This window comes from Diadema antillarum, unplaced genomic scaffold (assembly GCF_040938485.1).
Source record: "Diadema antillarum isolate AM-2024a unplaced genomic scaffold, OU_Dant_1.0 seq00000708_RagTag, whole genome shotgun sequence".
Classification (NCBI taxonomy): domain Eukaryota; kingdom Metazoa; phylum Echinodermata; class Echinoidea; order Diadematoida; family Diadematidae; genus Diadema; species Diadema antillarum.
In genome coordinates, this window is record NW_027271612.1 from 1,283,932 (window position 1) to 1,302,288 (window position 18,357).

General features: G+C 39.2%; 1 protein-coding gene across 1 annotated transcript in view; it reads right to left on the reverse strand.

Annotated features, from left to right (window-relative positions):
* Window positions 1-17,901, reverse strand: part of LOC139737829 (organic cation transporter protein-like) — a 31,844-nt gene extending 13,943 nt beyond the window's left edge. The window contains exons 1-4 of the mRNA XM_071648503.1: window positions 17,752-17,901; window positions 9,982-10,236; window positions 7,688-7,791; window positions 6,171-6,325 (exon numbers count right to left, since the gene is read on the reverse strand). Coding sequence (XP_071504604.1) covers window positions 6,171-6,325; window positions 7,688-7,791; window positions 9,982-10,236; window positions 17,752-17,901 — 664 coding nt within the window. The remainder of the gene's footprint in view (window positions 1-6,170; window positions 6,326-7,687; window positions 7,792-9,981; window positions 10,237-17,751) is intronic.
* Between the last annotated feature and the right edge of the window lie 456 nt (window positions 17,902-18,357).

An 18,357-nucleotide genomic window follows, 5' to 3' on the forward strand; every position in this document is an offset into this window, starting at 1 on the left:
TACCCATCAGAAACATACAAAACACCAAAGCCAGTTATTTTATCCTGTACGGGGCCCCAGACAGTAGACTCAAAGTGCCCTCCCCCCCTCCCCCCCCCCCCCCCCCCCCACACACACACACATACTCACACAATAGTTTCATTCAGCTGAAAAGGGTCACGGCTAATTTCTTTTGCAATGGAATTAGTACCTATCAGAGAAATCCAAAATACCAAAGCCAGTTATTTTATCCTGCATGGGGCCCCAGACAGTAGCCCCGAATTGCCCCCTTTTATACCCCCTCCCCCTCCCCCCCCCCCACACACACACACACACATTGATTTTATTCAGCTGAAAAGGGTCACGGCTACTTTCTTTTGCAATCGGAAGTAGTACTCATCAGAAATATCCAAAGCACTAAAGCCAGTTATTTTATCCTGCATGGGGCCCCAGACAGTAGCCCCAAAGTGCCCCCCCCCCCCCCCCACACACACACACACACATTGGTTTCATTCAGCCGAAAAGGGTCACGGCTAATTTCTTTTGCAATGGAAGTAGTATCCATCGGATATCAAAATACCAAAATCAGATATTTTATCTTGCACGGGGCCCCACACAGTAGCTCCAAAGTGTTTTGCTTTATTCTCTTTATTGTTTGCATCTCTTCTTCTTCTTAAATATGCGCTCCTTCGTCTTCATTTTCGCGACAACGACAACGTCCTCCTCATCATCATCAGTTTTGCTGTTCTGGCAAACATTTTCCAGCGTATCGGCTACGTTCGATTTTAGAGCGGCGAGAGCGGATGACATGCATAATTGAGTCTGGGAAAGCGTAGGAACAGCGTAGCTAAAGCGGCCAACAGCGTTATCGAAGCAGGAATGAAGTAGGAACAGGCCTTGATTTTATACGGGAGTAGAGAACTTAGTGAGAGCGTCGTTAAAGCGGGAAGGTCGTGCTTTGATCAAGAAAGCGGCGCAGCAGCGGGGCCATGTCGTCGGTGTCTAGTAGAGACTATACTTCCCGTTCTTGTGCCGCTGTTACTACGGTCAGAAAAACCTGGAATTGTTACGCTCATCCCGCGGTATTTACACTGTCACTGCTCTCTCCCCGTTTGAGCTACGATTCAAAATAGGTCAATCTTGATGGGGAGATGGGGAAGAAATTTTGAACCAGTTCAAAATTTCTTCCCGATCTGTAAAATTGCCAGATCCAACCCCATCACCCAAACGCTGCTGCTACGATGCTCTCGGTTCCCGTACACTTTTGACGCTCTCTCCCGATCTGACAGATTGAATAGATTGGGATGCAGATCTTGATAGTGGAATTACATGTGGGGACACTTGGGGCTCCGTACAGCTATATAACTGGTTTAGGTGTTTTTGATACCTCGTTGAGTACTACTTCCATTGCAAAAGAAATTATAGCAGTGATTCTTTTCACTTAGAATATAATACGGGAGCATTTTCCAGCTACTGGCTGGGGGCCCCTTAACTGGATGGGTTTGTGTTTTACGTATCTCAGCTGTTAATTCCACTGCCAAGGAAAATAGGCATACATGACTCTTTTCACCTAAAAACACTTAATTCATATGGGGTGGGTATACCTTGGGACTATACCTGTCAAGGGCCCTGCATCCGGGCCAATTTCGCACCTCTTTTAATCGAATTCTTTAATGTTGAATTAAATTTAGCAAAAATTTCGCCTAGATGACATGGTAGTTCAATGTCATAATCTCTTCATTCAAATTTATTTTGAAACATTCACATTACCTCTAACCTTATTCTAAATAACACTTTTCAACTGAAATCCATATATACGACAAACACCATTCCACTATCCGTTCATTAATTCATAATGATAATAGTCACGTGATTACATGCTGCGCTCGTTCATTCAAATTGATTTCTGGCCATCTAATTTAACATGTTCTGCAGTCAATTAAACAGATATGTTCATGCTTGGCCTCTTTCCTCATTTTCTTTCATCGTAGTTGTTGTTTTGTAAGCATCATAGCATTTCATGTTTTCGTATTCGTTTAAGAGACTTTGACGCCAGTTTTTTTTTTTTTTTTTTTTTTTTTTTTTAACGTGCTTTTTGAATCCGAAGAAGTAAGAAGCCACAAATTATCTGGCCTTCACGAGCGCTATACGAGCGGTCGGCCAGTTCCAAGAAGTCAAGGTTATGATCCTCAAAATAATGTTGTTTTTTTTTAATAATTCTTTCTATGTCTTCGAGAGATATACGTCTGTATCTATTGTGCTGTCAGGACTACAAAAAAAATTAAGTTAATCTGCATTACTGGTACACGTATATAGGCCTATTATGACATGTATATGAAAGAGAAGGAGCGTTACAGAACAACCAAATCCAGTTATACTAGATAAGAAAATGATACTGTTACTGCTTTATAACAGTAATTCATAGATGAAACGAAAACACACATAGAAAGACACGTTAAAATGATCTGAAACAAAGAAATAGCATGATTTGAATTTGAATGAACACGTTTGGACTGTCTTTGGACTGTCTTTCGCGAAATTTAATGACTGAAATACCCTTTTCGGCAAGTCAAGGTGAATTTGAATGAACGTAGGGTACCAGCCAATATGAATACCCATTTTACGAATTCGAACCTTCTATCAACTGAACCAACAAAAGTGCGAAATTGGCTGGGAAAACCTAACTGGCTTTGATGTTTTGGGTATCTATGATGTAAACTAAGGCCTACTTCGATTGTAAAAGAAAAACAACTATGACTCTTTTCAGCTAAATGATGTCATCGTAATTATGTGGGGGAGGGGCACTTTATGGCTACTATACTGGGCCCAGTACAAGATGAAATGACTGGTTTTCGTATATTCTGTGCACTATACAGAAGTACAGTTGTATGCTTCCTTTGCAAATTTCTTGAGTGTTTTGCTACTGTAACCTATAGGACCCCGTATACAGGATAAGATGGCTTGCTTTGGTGTTTGTGATATCCCTGTTCAGTAGGCCCTGATATTTACGTTACAAAAGAATTTGTAAGACCATTTTCAGCTGATTCACAGTACATGTATAATGGATGGGACACTGTGGAGCTACTGTCTGGGGCTCTGTACAGGATAAAATAAGTAGCCTTGGTGTGTTGAATATCTCTGATAGGTACTTCTTCCAGTGCAAAAGAAATTACCCGTGTTTGGGGCTATACTGTCCGGGGCCCCGTACAGGATAAAATAACTGGCTTTGGTATTTTGGATATCTCTGATGGGTACTACTTCCATTGCAAAAGAAATTAGCCGTGACCCTTTTCAGCTGAATGAAACCAGGGAGGTGACACCTCCCTGATGAAACTAATGTGTGTGTGTGTGTGTGTGTGTGTGTGTGTGTGTGTGTTTGTGTGTGTGTGTTTGTGTGTGTGTGTGTGTGTGTGTGTGTGTGTGTGTGTGTGTGTGTGTGTATGTGTGTGTATGTGGAGAGGGGGAGGGCACTTTGGGGCTACTGTCTAGGGCCCCGTACAGGATAAAATAACTAGCTTTGGTGCTTTGGATATCTCTGATGGGTATTTTACTTCCATTGCACAAGAAATTAGCCGTGACCCTTTTTGGCTGAATGAAACTAATGTGTGTGTGTGTGGGGGGGGGGGTGCACTTTGGGGCTGCTGTCTGGGACCCCGTATACAGGATAAAATAACTGGCTTGAGTGTTTTGGATATCTCTGATGAATATGCCTACTACTTCCAATTGCAAAAAAAAAGTAGCCATGACCCTTTTCAGCTGAATAAAATCAATGTGTGTGTGTGTGGGGGGGGGGGGGAGGGAGCAATTTGGGGCTACTGTCTGGGGCCCCGTGCAGGATATCAAATAACTGGCTTTGGTATTTTGGATATCTCTGATGGGTACTACTTCCATTGCAAAAGAAATTAGCCGTGACCCTTCTTAGCTGAATGAAACTAATGTGTGTGTGTGTGTGTGTGTGTGTGTGTGCCGGGGTGGGGGGGGGGGGGCTCCTTTGGGGCTACTGTCCAGGGCCCCGTACTGGATAAGATAGCTGGCTTTGGTGTTTTTGATATCTCTGATGGGAACTACTTCAATTGCAAAAGAAATTAGCCGTGACTCTTTTCAACTGAATAAAATCAATGTTTGTGTGTGTTTGTACGTAGGCCTATGGAGGGTGGGGCCCTTTGGGGCTACTGTCTGGGGCCCCGTACAGGATAAAATAGCTGGCATTGGTGTTTTGGATATCTCTGATGGGAACTACTTCCATTGCAAAAGAAATTAGCCGTGACCCTTTTCAGCTGAATAACACCATATTTGTGGGGCCCTTTGGGGCTACTGTCTGGGGCCCCGTACAGGATAAAATAGCTGGCATTGCTGTTTTCATGATAAGTACACCCAAAGGAACAATATCCACCAACTTTTGTCCGTGACCCCCTTCGGCTGAATAAATCGATTTTTCGGGGTCCCTTTTTGTGGTCCCTAGGCTTACGGTACAGGATGTGACTTGCCAGCAATTCATTTTATTGACCCTTGAACACATCCTTATACGATGAGACCATTAAAAAGTGTGACCCTTTTCAGCTGAATAAATGCTCTGGGCCCCCGGTCTAGACAATCATCACTCAAGGACCTTGTTTTACAATGTCTTCCGTTTTGATAAAATTCTTAGCACCATGGTCTTCCTACTTAACAAACGAAGACTTATATTGCAAAACGAGCTAACTGCACTCGTGTTAAGTTGAGACATTTGTGATTAAAGCTGCTAAAAAACGAAGAAAATAATGAGAAAATAGACGATATTTTTACTCATAACTTCCAGAATATTCCTTGTTATCTCACAAGTAAGGTATTAATGGAAAGCTTTGATATCAATTTTGTTCTATCTGGTGATAGACTTACATTGAAATGTTTAAAAATGGCGCTTAGCTCATTTTGCAATAAAGCTCTTCACGCATCATAATATCTTTATATTTTTCTCGAAATATGATCTTATATTAGCTCAAAATTAAATCAGACATCATCCCTGAGCATTGAAGGCCTCTACTAAATCATATTCATTTAAGGCATTAGTGACAAGCACCTTTTATAGAAAAACGATAGCCTAACTTCGTTGAATGAGTCTATATGAAACCATAAACATATTAAAGCTAGTATCGTAAACAGAAACATACCTCAGACACAGATACCACTCGCATACTCTAAGAACAATAATCCATCTATAATACCCAAACATCAATCAAAATAATTGCTTTCTCCCCCTGCAAAGCACAGCACAGCACTCGCTACAGCATGATATTATAGTAATAGTTTGTTTACCCCATAATCGAACGTCTAACACTCTCCTCTTTCAAACTAATAAAACCAAAACCGGTTTTTACTTCTCTTTGCCTCTCTCTCTTGCTAAACAAATATAACGATATTTTGTAGCTGGTCATGGAATTGCATTTTGTAATTTTGCTCATGATCGGGGTCTCCTGCTTTTCTTTTCTTGCAATTACTACAAATACATAATTTTCAATTCATCGCCTCAAATCCCACCTCTTTATCTACTTTCACCTAAATTTTGGCAATCGCAATGACATAGCATATTTGGAATGAACATTCAATCATTAGGTAGCTAATTTGTAATTTTAATCTTTATGGTACCTTTCTGAATTACTATGTAATAATCTTTTACTAGGATAAGCCTTTGTGCATCCACTAATGACATGGTCAGAATGTATGTATGTATGTATGTATGTATGTATTTATGTATACATTCTTTTGTTATGTGGATTTGAAAAAACAGAAATAAAACCAACCATGCCAACAAAATAATAAATCTTTGCAAAATGGCAGATGAAAATTATAGCACAATGCTTAACTCGAAGTAGAAAAAAAAAGTGATAGTGACAATAACCATGATCGGAATGATCCTGTCAGTTACCTTAATGAACAAATATCTCGTAAAAACCCTAATAGAAATAGCTGTAGTTTGGAATGTGATATTTTATTCAAATAAACAACATGATTGAATTAGGACGATATCATATTATGATAACACATCCATGATTTGTTCACTTCTATGAACGGACAGATATCATAATTCCATTCAATCGACAAATTTTGTCAACTTTTAGCACCGAACCATTTAACACAATAACATAAAAGTGGTAGACTACAACAATACTGATAGGAATTAGGCGAAGCTAAAAGCCAACTTGATTACCTACCGACTACGAAAGCTATGAGAAATACTCCAGTGTTAGCGGCGCCCATGAAGACTCGGAGAGTGGTAAAAGTTGCGTAATTGGGAGAAAAAGCTATGGCGATTCCCAAACATCCCTGCAGTGCCATCGAGATGTATATCACAAGACGCCGTCCAATTCTACAAACCCAAGGAGAAAATAATGTAAAGTAAACGAGATTATTGCATTAAATACATACAAATGCACACACACCACTTCCATACAAACCCACACATACACAAAGAAGGAAATTCACATTATGCACATAATTATTTGTCAAGCAAAAGTAATGAAATTAAAAGAAATATAATTGAAGAATATGACTTTGATTTGGAGTAGATAGGTTTTGATAGGGTTTCAGTCAGATAAAATAAAGATCGTAACAAGAACAAGACACATCTTTTCATTATCCAACTAAAATACGCTCTCATATCATCCGTATATCGTAATGCCTCCATTTTAGACTCTGTGACATCACTGTACAAGAAATGCAATCATGGCGTACTTTACTATCCTAGCCATAAAGCCAAGTCCTTGACATCACTTGGTGCTCTTTGCGTCGCCTAACAGGAATAAGAACAAATCATATCAACAACGAAAAAGCTGAACTATTGTTAGTACCATTTTGTTTGAACTTTTATTCATTCTTTTATATAAAAAAACCATGTATTTATTCATCACCAAGTTTGTTTCTTATTTGCTCACTTACTCACTTACTTTCTTACTTACTTAGTTATATATCTTAATAGCTGTCTCATGATTGACATAAATAGGCCTCCGACTCTATCAAGGGGCAGCTCGTATTGAAAGAACTTAAAAGAATTTCCGGACGGAACCATCGAAAGTCAAGGTTTTCTTGATTTGAATTCATCGATTTTCCTCGTTTGAACTTCTTTATCTGTCTACCTTTTTTTGTGTGTGTGTGGGGGGGGGGGGGGGGGGAGGGTTCAAATGTGTCACAGACTACTTTGGCGCGCCATAAACCCAATAATACGAGGGCTGCATGTAAAATCAAGTTACGCCCTGTAGCCCTTCTGTTGCATTGCCGATACGTTTTGCTGTACTTTGTAAAGGCAATGTAGAAAAAAGATACTTTGTTGACAACTTATGGCAATATTAATGTATGATTACATGTACAATGGTTATACAGGTCCCAATAAATGAAATCAAATCAAGTAGTACCGATAAAGTTTAGTTTATTCGGTCGATAAACTAAGATTTTTGAGAGAGAGAGAGAGAGAGAGAGAGACTCTGTTTATCGAGCAAATACTAAGTTCATGGATTAACTCTTTTATTCAGGTAATAAACTTTGGTTATTATGAAAAAATCAGTTTTCCAAGTGATAAACCTAGTTGATCCCCGAAAAACGTAGTTCACATAGACCGATAAGCTGAGTTTTTGGGCGATAAACTAGGTTTTCGGAATTATTGGGCAAATGGCGTGCCATAGACTGCAACCCCTGCGATATTGAACCCCCACCCCCTCCTGTGCTGCATACTCACACGTCTGAAATGGTGCCAAACAACACGGAACCGACAAGCACTCCCACGAAGAAAAGAGATTGGGCCAAGTTAGGCAGCGAGGCCTGGTCACATACCAGATCGTACTGCGGAGAACGGAAACCTCTGTGACGGTCTTCGCACACCGAGTACGGTCACGGCACCGATCCGGGTTTCTTTTTTTCTTTTTTTTTTTTTTTTTTTTTTTTTGCTATGGTGCGCCAAAATGAACCATGTCTGATTTTGTGACAATATCACTTCCCCACTAATCATTTTGTTACAAAGTACACTTCATTTGGTGACTTTGTGACTCTTTGATATTGAGAGAGAAAAAAATAAAATTTTGGGTGATTTTGTACCAAAATCATTGATTGATTTTATTCATTTATCATTATCTTTTTTTTTCAACAGAACGAGATTTTCTATTTGAAGCGCCATAGCAAAATCCCAGAACCGCTGCCGTTACCGTGGACGGTGTCCAGAGACCTTGATGCATTTTATTTCTCAAATACATTATCATAGCTAAGGCGCATACGCTATACATCCATTATTACGACATATTAGGACAGTTTCAGAGTTAGCAAGTGTGTATAGTCCGGAACAGTGCACAGATAGAGGGACTGCCATGTTATTTTGTGGTTAACAAAGTTAGAGAATTTCACTTTGCTTCCCTACGCAAGAATCCTTGCTTGTTGTGCATACCTGTCCACTGATCATAACAAATTTATACATTTACAAATAACGAATTTTTAAAGGGATAAAAATCAATCAGGGAGAAAACGTGTCTTAAAACGAAACAACATGGACGGAGTCTTCACTGAAGGAAACGTCTGAAATTTTCTCCACACGTATAGTATGAGCTCAGTATGATAGCATTCAGACTGCGGATATCTTTTTATTCGCTTCACCGATAGGTCGTGCACAGCGGCGGAATAATGGCGTTGAAAATTATGATAATTAATTTAATAAAACCCTCGTCATCTCAATTATTTCAAACGCCTCTCGGAATGTCTTAACACTATCCAGAAAGATGCACTAACTTGGATTCCGCCTAACGATGTTGCTTTTGTTGTTGTTGGTGGTGTTTAAACCTTTAGAAATATATCAAAATCATTAATGTCATGATATTTCAAATTTTGATAATTGAGTATAAGAACAAAGGACTGTATTGCCTCCGCATGCAGTAAATGTCATCAAACGATGCGGGCTTTAACCATGAGTGTTTTGAAAGTTGGTAATCGTGTCTTACACTTTCACTCTTTGTGAACATATTATTTAGTTTGCTTTGCTTCAATGCATTTTGAAATGTAAAGTATCGATGGAGTAGCGTTTATATCCCCATGCATGGGTTTGGGGGGAAATATAATAGAAAGGGATATTCCACCGACTTTGCAGTATAATTACAGAATCATTTGTACTACAAACATTTAATTGGAATATTTATCATGTTTATGGATCTTTCCAATGCATTTGATACAAGAGATAGTGATATTGTGATTTACGAGTTAAAATGATATGGCCCAGTATTCTACTATAGTTAGTTCCTCTGAAGTAAAGTTACCCAAGCTTAGTCAATCTCCACAAGACCTCCAATAGCTGGTATCATGATAACAAGGACTGGTCTCAGACTAAGTCTACACTAAATATTTGCGGTTTAGCACTTTCATGGATTATCGATTTCTATCTTGTAGGAAGCATTATGTGTTATTTGAATCATCTCAATGACGGAAATCCACTATTTTTTGAGGCTTTCGTCATGGATCAATCCTGGGCCCTCTGCTGTTATTTTTTTCTTTTAATTAATATAATATCTGATATGACAATTATAAGTATGATATTGTACTTTATGTCCTAATTTCACATTGAGCTTCTTCCTAGTCAAGTTCTGCATTACGAAAATGGTCCATTGTATTTTCCAATTTTATTTCACTTTTTCCTCTCAAACCTTTATTCAAAGTGTTCCCTCTTGTATACTGTATACATGAACCTTCAATTATCATTGTTTTATTATTTTCCTTCTTATGTTTTTCTCCATATACGATTGTATTAAAAATGTGTATTGGTGAGGTTTATGTATGGGAACACCTCATAGAATTCATGCCATTTTAATTTTATTACTAACAGTATTGAAAACGAAATGCAGAAAAAGACTGAACTGAACATAACTGAACATCTACCCATACAATTTCTTCTTAATAGACGAATCCAAAGAACGGAGATAATTAGGAACTAAAACACGACCTACTTATGGAGCTAAATATGCGGAGGGAAAAAGAGAGAAAAGTATAGATTTTCACCTCCTGCACGATGGTTGAGTGATACTGGCTGCGGTCGTACACCCACCCATCGTTGCACTCCGTAACGTTGGTGTTGTTGTAGGTTGCGGGATCGAGACTCGGGCTGAATGGTAGGCCGTCAACTATGGTGTACTTGTAACACTGCGCATCTTCTTCGCTTCCGTCTATTGGAGCGCTGGCGTTTCGCTTAGCCTCGAAGCACTGGTCGTCCGTCAATCCCCACTGAACGCAATCTTCATTCTCCCAACTTCCGACCTATACAACAAATAATGGCCAAGAAAAAGTTGATCATCAAAGCAATCTTCTCGACTCGATGAAGGACTTCCTTCCGCTATCAGGCTATTAAACGTATCATGCTTCAACAGGGCCTTAGAAATTCACCTTGTTTTATCATTGTGAATGCAATTACTTTTATTTCCATCGAACAAAAGGCGAAATATATATTACAAATTATATCCTTCATCCTTAATTCTCAAACCATGATTGTTCGAGAACTTCTCACGTGACTAAAAGTAATATCGCCAGCCTCCCACCATTACACTGTCCGTCATAAATTAAGCTTTTCAATATTTACCCAAATACTTAAAGATCTTGGCCAGTGTGGATGCAGAAATTATCATCCAGTTATCAACAAATATGTTTCTTATATTTTTCCTGGCTGGCGTATTAAGCAATTGAAGCAATTTAGACTCTTTTTGCTGTTTATTACAAATCTGTCGTTATTTGGTAAGTTAGATAAACTGTTCTTTTCCCTAAATCTTGATTCTAACATGTCTAAATCAAATTTGTAGATATTTCTTTGTGAGGCTCAAGGAGGGCGGGGGGGGGGGGGACATGTGAGATTTGGAAATTATAACCAACTAACTTTACTTATGTGTTCCTTTTTAATTCACCTGTTTATTATAATTACATAACTTCTGAAACCGTGAAATCGTATATGGCTTTCCTACTAAATGCACGATTACAGGGGCGGATCCAGGAATTCTGTATGGGGGGGGGGGGGGGCGCAACAAATATTTCTGGTGCAGCTTCCAGGTTTCATTTAATTTTTTTCTTTTTATTTCTGTTTTGTTTTTAACGAAAAATAAAGGGGGGCGTGCGCCGGTTGCGCCCCCTCTGGATTCGCCACTGCGATTATGCTAATCCCATCTCTGTACTATTCAATGTGATCAAGCCGTTGAATACCAACTGATTTAACACCCATACCACCCATTTTCCACGGACACCAGTCCTGTCCGTGTATACAGGACTATACACGGGACTAGTCTTCAACGGGTTAAGTGTCCTCTTTGATAGGGCAACCTTATATACACGTGGCCTATAAATGACCCTATAAGTTTCGTCATTGTATAGACGAAGGAGGCGGTGTCCGGCTATGCTTCATTGTCGGCAACATAAGGCGCTGTTTACGTATCAGACGCAAGGACGGAGTGATACACTTAACAGTCTATACACACAATTAAACTAAACAACAGAGATTCTCAATAATCTCCTTTGCTTAGAATCCGAAGTAAGGAAATCCCTATTCAGTAAAGGATATACGGTCGCTATCTTTCTTGACATTTGTCAAGCCTTCGACTCTATTAATCATCAGGCACTGCTTTCCAGACTTTACTCAGTGGGACTTCGAGGCCGATTTCTAAGCTGGGTACAAAGTCTTCTGGACTCACGAACTTTTCAGGTGCAAATAAACTCCACACTTTCAGACATTCGTACATGCCAAGCTGGCCTCCCGCAAGGTAGCGTCATTAGTCCTCTATTATTCAATTTGTTTATTGATGAAATTATACATTATTGTGCATCATACGTGTCTATGTATGCTGACGACATCGCTTTATGGCATTCTTCTACCAGTCTTCGTCACATCAATACAAAACTCCAGTCCGATGTGAATAACATCTCTGATTGGATGACACGATGGACTCTCTCTGTCTACTAGTAAGTCTAAAGTGGTTATATTTCACTCTCGCCCAGTTTCTCCCACAGGTTTCTGCATTCGTCTCCAGAACGCTCCGCTTGAAGTCGTCCCTTCTCATAAATACCTAGGGGTTACCCTTGATTACTCCTTGTCATGGTCCCCTCATGTTCAAGACATCTTAATGAAATGCAACAAACGGTTAAACCTCCTCCGTTCGCTAACCGGTTCAAACTGGGGCGCCGATACACAAATCCTTCTCTTACTCTACCGGTCTTTAGTCCGCCCTCATCTCGACTACGCCTGTGAAATCTATGATTCTTTATCCCCGCTCCTTTCAAGCAAACTAGATACAGTACAGGGCCATGCCCTTCGAATATGCACCGGCGCGCTACCATCCACTGCCCTGCATGCACTTCAAGTAGAATGTAACGAACCACCACTCCATATACGCCGTGAAAGGGCCGCCTTCAATTACTGCGCCTACATATACACACTGTCCCCACTTCACCCCGTCCGAAAAGCCATTGTCAACTGCTGGCAATACTCTTCGAGTAAATGGCCACAAAACAAACTTCCTTTCGCTCTCCGAGTCAAGCCGCTTACGGACACTTTCCTAAAGCTGCAACCAATGCATGTTTATCCCAGTCCCCCTTGGTCCATTGAACATCCCAATATTGACTTCTCTCTTCACAGCTCATGTCCCAAGACCGCCCTCCCTTCAGCGCAATATCAAACTGCTCTTCAAACCATAAAGACCACATATTCAAACCACCTGACAATTTACACTGACGGTTCCCATGATCCCTCCACTAACTGTTCTGGCATTGGAATTTACGTACCTCACTATCGTCATGAAATAAGTGAAAGGGTTTCACCCATCTCAATTTGTCGTACAGAACTGGTAGCAATTCTTCTTGCCCTATCATGGCTGGAATCCTCTCCCCCTCTCAGAGCTGTTATTTTCTCAGATTCTCTCAGTGCCTTGACACTTTTGAATAACCACACCTCAAATATCCTTGACCTTCCCAATGAAGTCCTTCTTAAATGCTCAAATCTTGTAATGAATGGGTGTGACATCACTTTAGCATGGGTACCAGCTCACTGTGGTCTAGCGGGCAACGAAAAAGCCGATTATCTTGCCAAACAAAGTTTACGTAAGAACATTACAATCAGTGTTCCTCTAAGTGTTGATGATATACGACATGTAATTAAACATAGGTGTCTTGACGCTTGGAACGCGTTATGGCGCTCGTCCAAGAAAGGACGCCATCTTTTCAACATCCAACCCTGTGCCTCAAACACCTTCACCTTTGAAAGTCTGAATAGACGTGATGAAATAATAACTCACCGACTCCGCATGATGGGCAGAGCCAGATTAGCAACTTTTTATCATATTATCCGTAAGCATCCCACTGGTCTTTGCTCAATATGCAATGCACTGGAAACCGTGGAACATTATCTATTACACTGCAAACAACACACAAATCAACGTACAAATCTCATGCGTGCTATCCATAAGCAATCACTAAACATCTCTGATTTACTCGCAAATCACAAAGCTCTGGACGCAGTTATTGCCTATGTCAAGGAAACCAACAAATATCACAGTATTTAAGATTGCATAACTTTGCTGTAGCATGGACTTTGCAAAGTCTTGCAGAATGTACATGTACTTTATCATTTTGCAAACGTAGATTTCAAGATATTTTGTGAGTCGTCGTATCATATGTTATTATGCATTATTGTTATTATCAATTACTTGTTTATTAATAATGTCTCCCACGTTGCTGTGGAATGCATTTGAAGATGTATGTACATGTATCATACATCTTCATATATAATTGCGAGTTGCCTATACACACGTCATGTTGGCATATATCTGCTTATCAAAGATATGTGGGTTTTTGTGTTTGTTTCGTTTTTTTTTTCTCATGCTTGATTGTGATAAATCTCACTTATGTTTTATTTAGTCTCGTTTTCCCCTTCCCAGTACACAGGGAAAGGACTTTCAATCTCTCCTATCCTCAGCGTAATAGACCTTCACGACATTCGCAGCGGACATCGCTCTCCGGTCCCCTCCGACAACAAGCCGACCTTGGTCAGCCGTCACGTCGAGGCCTCCATCCGTCCACCTCGCCTCTAGGTGCCGGAATCTGCAGCAAGCGGGTTTGGGGAGTCACTCGCTGCTGCAGATCCCGGCATCTCCCTCAATGGGTCTCTATTATATAAAATATATACATGTATATTGTCTTACGTTCCTTGCGGGCGTTTCCCTAGCAAGAACAGGGGATCTTTTCGTTCATATACCTGTAGTGTAATTTTATAAATGATACATTTTTCATTATTTTTGTGGTGAGAACAACTTAAAATGTTTGTTAACCCCCTTTCGTATGAGTCGCCTGCACCTAATTAATACTTTAAATCTGTGGTTTGAATTTATTTTGAAGATTGTTATGACTCCCACTTTCTGGCACTAAATTGTACTTTTATTTTTTGGGGGCTTGAAGCCCGCAGGTATACTCATACGTCTTTGATTCCAGGATTATATCTGTATCATATTTCTCCGTTGTTTGCTGCAAATATTTTTCTGTATCAACGCCTTAGAGCTCCTTGATATAAACACTGCAAATATTTTTCTGTATATGCAAATATTTTTCTGTATCAACGCCTTAGAGCTCCTTGATATAAACACTGTATATATATTTTTTTCTTCTCTCTTTCGAAACAATGATACAGTTATAGTAATTTTATCTATTTCGTAAAAAACATATCATTGTGTGTGTGCTCTATTTAAATACTGTACATTATTTTGGGTTGAACCATGATATGGGTGTGTCTGTGCGTGGTTGGAGGTGTGTGTATGTGGTTGAGTGTGTGCACGTGGATGAGTTAGTGTGCGGTACACGCGCGCGTGTATTGTGTAGTTATTTGAGTTTGTCTGAAGAATATGAGGTATTCATCAATATCATATGAGCTCCCTCGTGGAGACGTAATGAGCTCCTTTATGGAGACAATATGAGCTCCCTCGTGGAGACTTTATGAGCTCCTTTGTGGAGACAACATGAGCTCCCTCGTGGAGACGATATGAGCTCCCTCGAGGAGACTTGGTATGCATTTAATATTCTTGTTTATATCTCTTTAAGATCTATAATGTTTGTTTTATGTTATAAGTGCTGTCTGGGGCAAATTATTTGTATAGGGCCCCATTTCTCTCTCTCTCTCTCTCTCTTTCGATCTTTAAAATAACAACAACAACAACAGAGATTGGAATAGCACTATCCTTTATCAAATATTGTAAGCCGAGCTCTCTCCCTTCCCTTTAAAGCCACATGTTTCCCAAGATCCGTGTGATTATGTATTTATAAGGTTTATAAAAATATATATTGTATAGTTGAACTTTATGTGACTGCCTCGCTCAAAACTCACAAAAAGTCGCAGCTAAGGATGTCCTGTAATCGACCGAACAACGACATTTGGGTTGACCAACTAAAGTTTTCAAAGTTAACTTTGTCCAACCTGCAGAAAGAAAACTATTTATACTTCTGTCAAAATTTAACAGTTTGACGGGTCAAAACAAATCGAAATCGAGATACTGGCTGGGTCTTTTTTTCTGGAGCTTTTTCACTTTCTTTTATGAATAATCCGCACTTCTGCGCAGCATGCCTGATTACCGGAATCGTTTAATCCTCCTCTCTCCCCCTTTCTATAAAACTACAGCTCCTAATGCTCTTTTTTTGGGGGGAAATATTTCTTGATTAGGTGAGGATGGTTAAATTTCAACAAGATGATTATATGTGTACACACACACACACACACACACACACACACACACACACACATATATATATATATATATATATATATATATATATATACATATGTAAAATATTCTATATATTTTTCTAAGCAAAGAGCTTATTTTTTTCCAAACTATGCAGACATTGGTATACTTTTAGTGGGTTTTGAGCTAGTAGGTCGCACAAACACACACACACACACACACACACACACACACAGTTGCTTAAATACGTTATACTGTCCTGATGTCTAATCGTCTCTTTGAGCATTGATCCTGATGCTGGCATTAATCTAGGCTTTTTTACGTCGTGAAATGTCTCATCTCTTTCATCCTGCTATCTTCTTTTTTTTTCTCACTTTTTTCCTTTCTATATTATTTTGTTTCTTTTCCCCTCTTTCTCCTGCAATATCTGTATTTACTAGGACGTCACCCCATCTTTATCCTACGCTACCAACATGGTACAAGCACAGTCGTTTTAGTATAAAGTGCCTCCATATTTTGCTCGAAATATAATAGGTGTGTCTGTACTATATATGGTTATTCTTGTACTGATCATAAACATGAACATTCTGCTATTCTTTGCTGCGTGTTTGCCATTCAAATGAATGTTCAATATCACACATTTTCTTTTTTTATATTCTGTTGAAAAAACAAAATGAAAATAAATGTTGAATAGAATTGAATAGATTATAATTAATCCCATACCTATATCAATTATATCGTGTATATTACTGTACTTGGTGATAATTTATCTTTTTTTTTTAAACACTACCATGCAATTCCATAATGCCATCGTGGACAGCCATTGGTTTTATATGCATCGAGAGCTGAAAGTAATAGCACTATTTCCAGAGGGGCGATCCGGAAGAATATAGAATGACTGTTTTCTTAGATTATATGATAACAACATTCTTGCAGCATAAATTGTGTATTAAGTTACACACACACACACACACATATATTTATATGTATATATATATATATATATATATATTTTTTTTTTTTACTTCTAGTATGACAAACGACAGCAAAGTGAGACAAGAGAAAAACAAAGGTTGTTTTTTGGGGACTTGATTTTGCAACTCTATAATTTAGGGTTTGGGGCCATTACAAGATCATTGATTTGATGCATCGTATTCTTTGACGATTCGTTGAAAGAGCAATTTAGGTTTCAGATACAAGGATCATAATGATAATGATAGTAATGATAATGATAATAATGTAATGATAATAATGATAATGGTTGATAACAATAATAATGAAAATATATGATGTATCCCCACTATGTATGTATATAATTTTACCCATAAAATCATCCGCGAGAGAAAAACAACGGAAAAAAGAACAGATGGGGGCGTGTCTGGGAGGTGGTTGGAAAAAAGAACATTGAGTTAAAGTGCGCCAGTAGGTGATACATTAACATGAGCAATCAAGCAATTGACACCACAGAGGTTAAAGAGGTATTATTGTTAAGCAAAGAGTCAATCGGCCACGCCAAAGATAGATGTAAACATAATCATAATGATGAATAATTGTTGTGAAAGTCGAGTTTAATTCACGCAAGAGGAAGGACATTAACGGTCCCCTTCACTTTGACTCGATAGGATAAATTTGATGCACTAATATACAAACACGAGTTTATGTGCAGTAGCAATCGAGTACAATCAACATTTCCAGTACTTTATAATATTAGAGAACAAAATCAATTATGCCTACAAAAACAATAAATCGGAAACGTGATTTCATGGAAAAAGAATAAATCAAGATACGAATAAGTTCTGTCATCCTATTAATAAAACATGACATGAAAAATAAAGCTTTATATGTAGACAAGGTATCTTTATTATGTTGCTAATTCCGTTTGATTCGATGGTCGCTTATTTCATTGTTAATGCTAATATAGATTATGTCTGTTTATTTCGGCCAAATTGCTAACTCTTCTTTCTTTCTTTCTCCCATTTTGGCGATAAAAGCGTTCCGTGATTTCCGAGAGATCAACGATGTATGTTGGTGTCACGTGATCGACGTGGACTTCGAAGTCGGGGTCACCTACCTTGCACCAGTGATCGGAGCCGCCAGCGAGGAAGACCTGGGCCATCTGTTGCATACCTGAGGGGATGTTCACCAAACACATGACCGCGTATACCCATCTCTGGTACCTGCCGAACTCTCCGAGGTGCGCCAAGATATCATCAAATCCCATGATGATTGTCATTAACTGTCTCTCACTCACGTCTAAGCGATCCGTGAATCCAGCAGCTAATATTAAAAGCTCTCAGCAACTCGTCTTTCTGGTTAATGTATGAATAAATGCCGACTAGCGTTTTGTTTTCTTCACTCAGCCATAGACATAATAGATCCAAAGGTATGTTAGCGCATGCGCAATGTTACATCACGAAACTTTTGTAACCGTAATTCGCGTTCATACTTGCAAACATGTCTATGATCCTGAGAAACCAATGACTACCTTATTCCAAACCTATTTCTTCCGGCTACATTGCGCTAATCGGGAAGGTGTAAACTCCTCTGACCTTTGTCCTCCAATACAGGGCAAGGACACGTTGTGAAGTATATAGACACGCGAATGGTATCGCGTGTAGTCTTACGGATGCTGCATTACTTCTACGCCACCAATGGAGGGTTACGCGGAGTTAGTTTG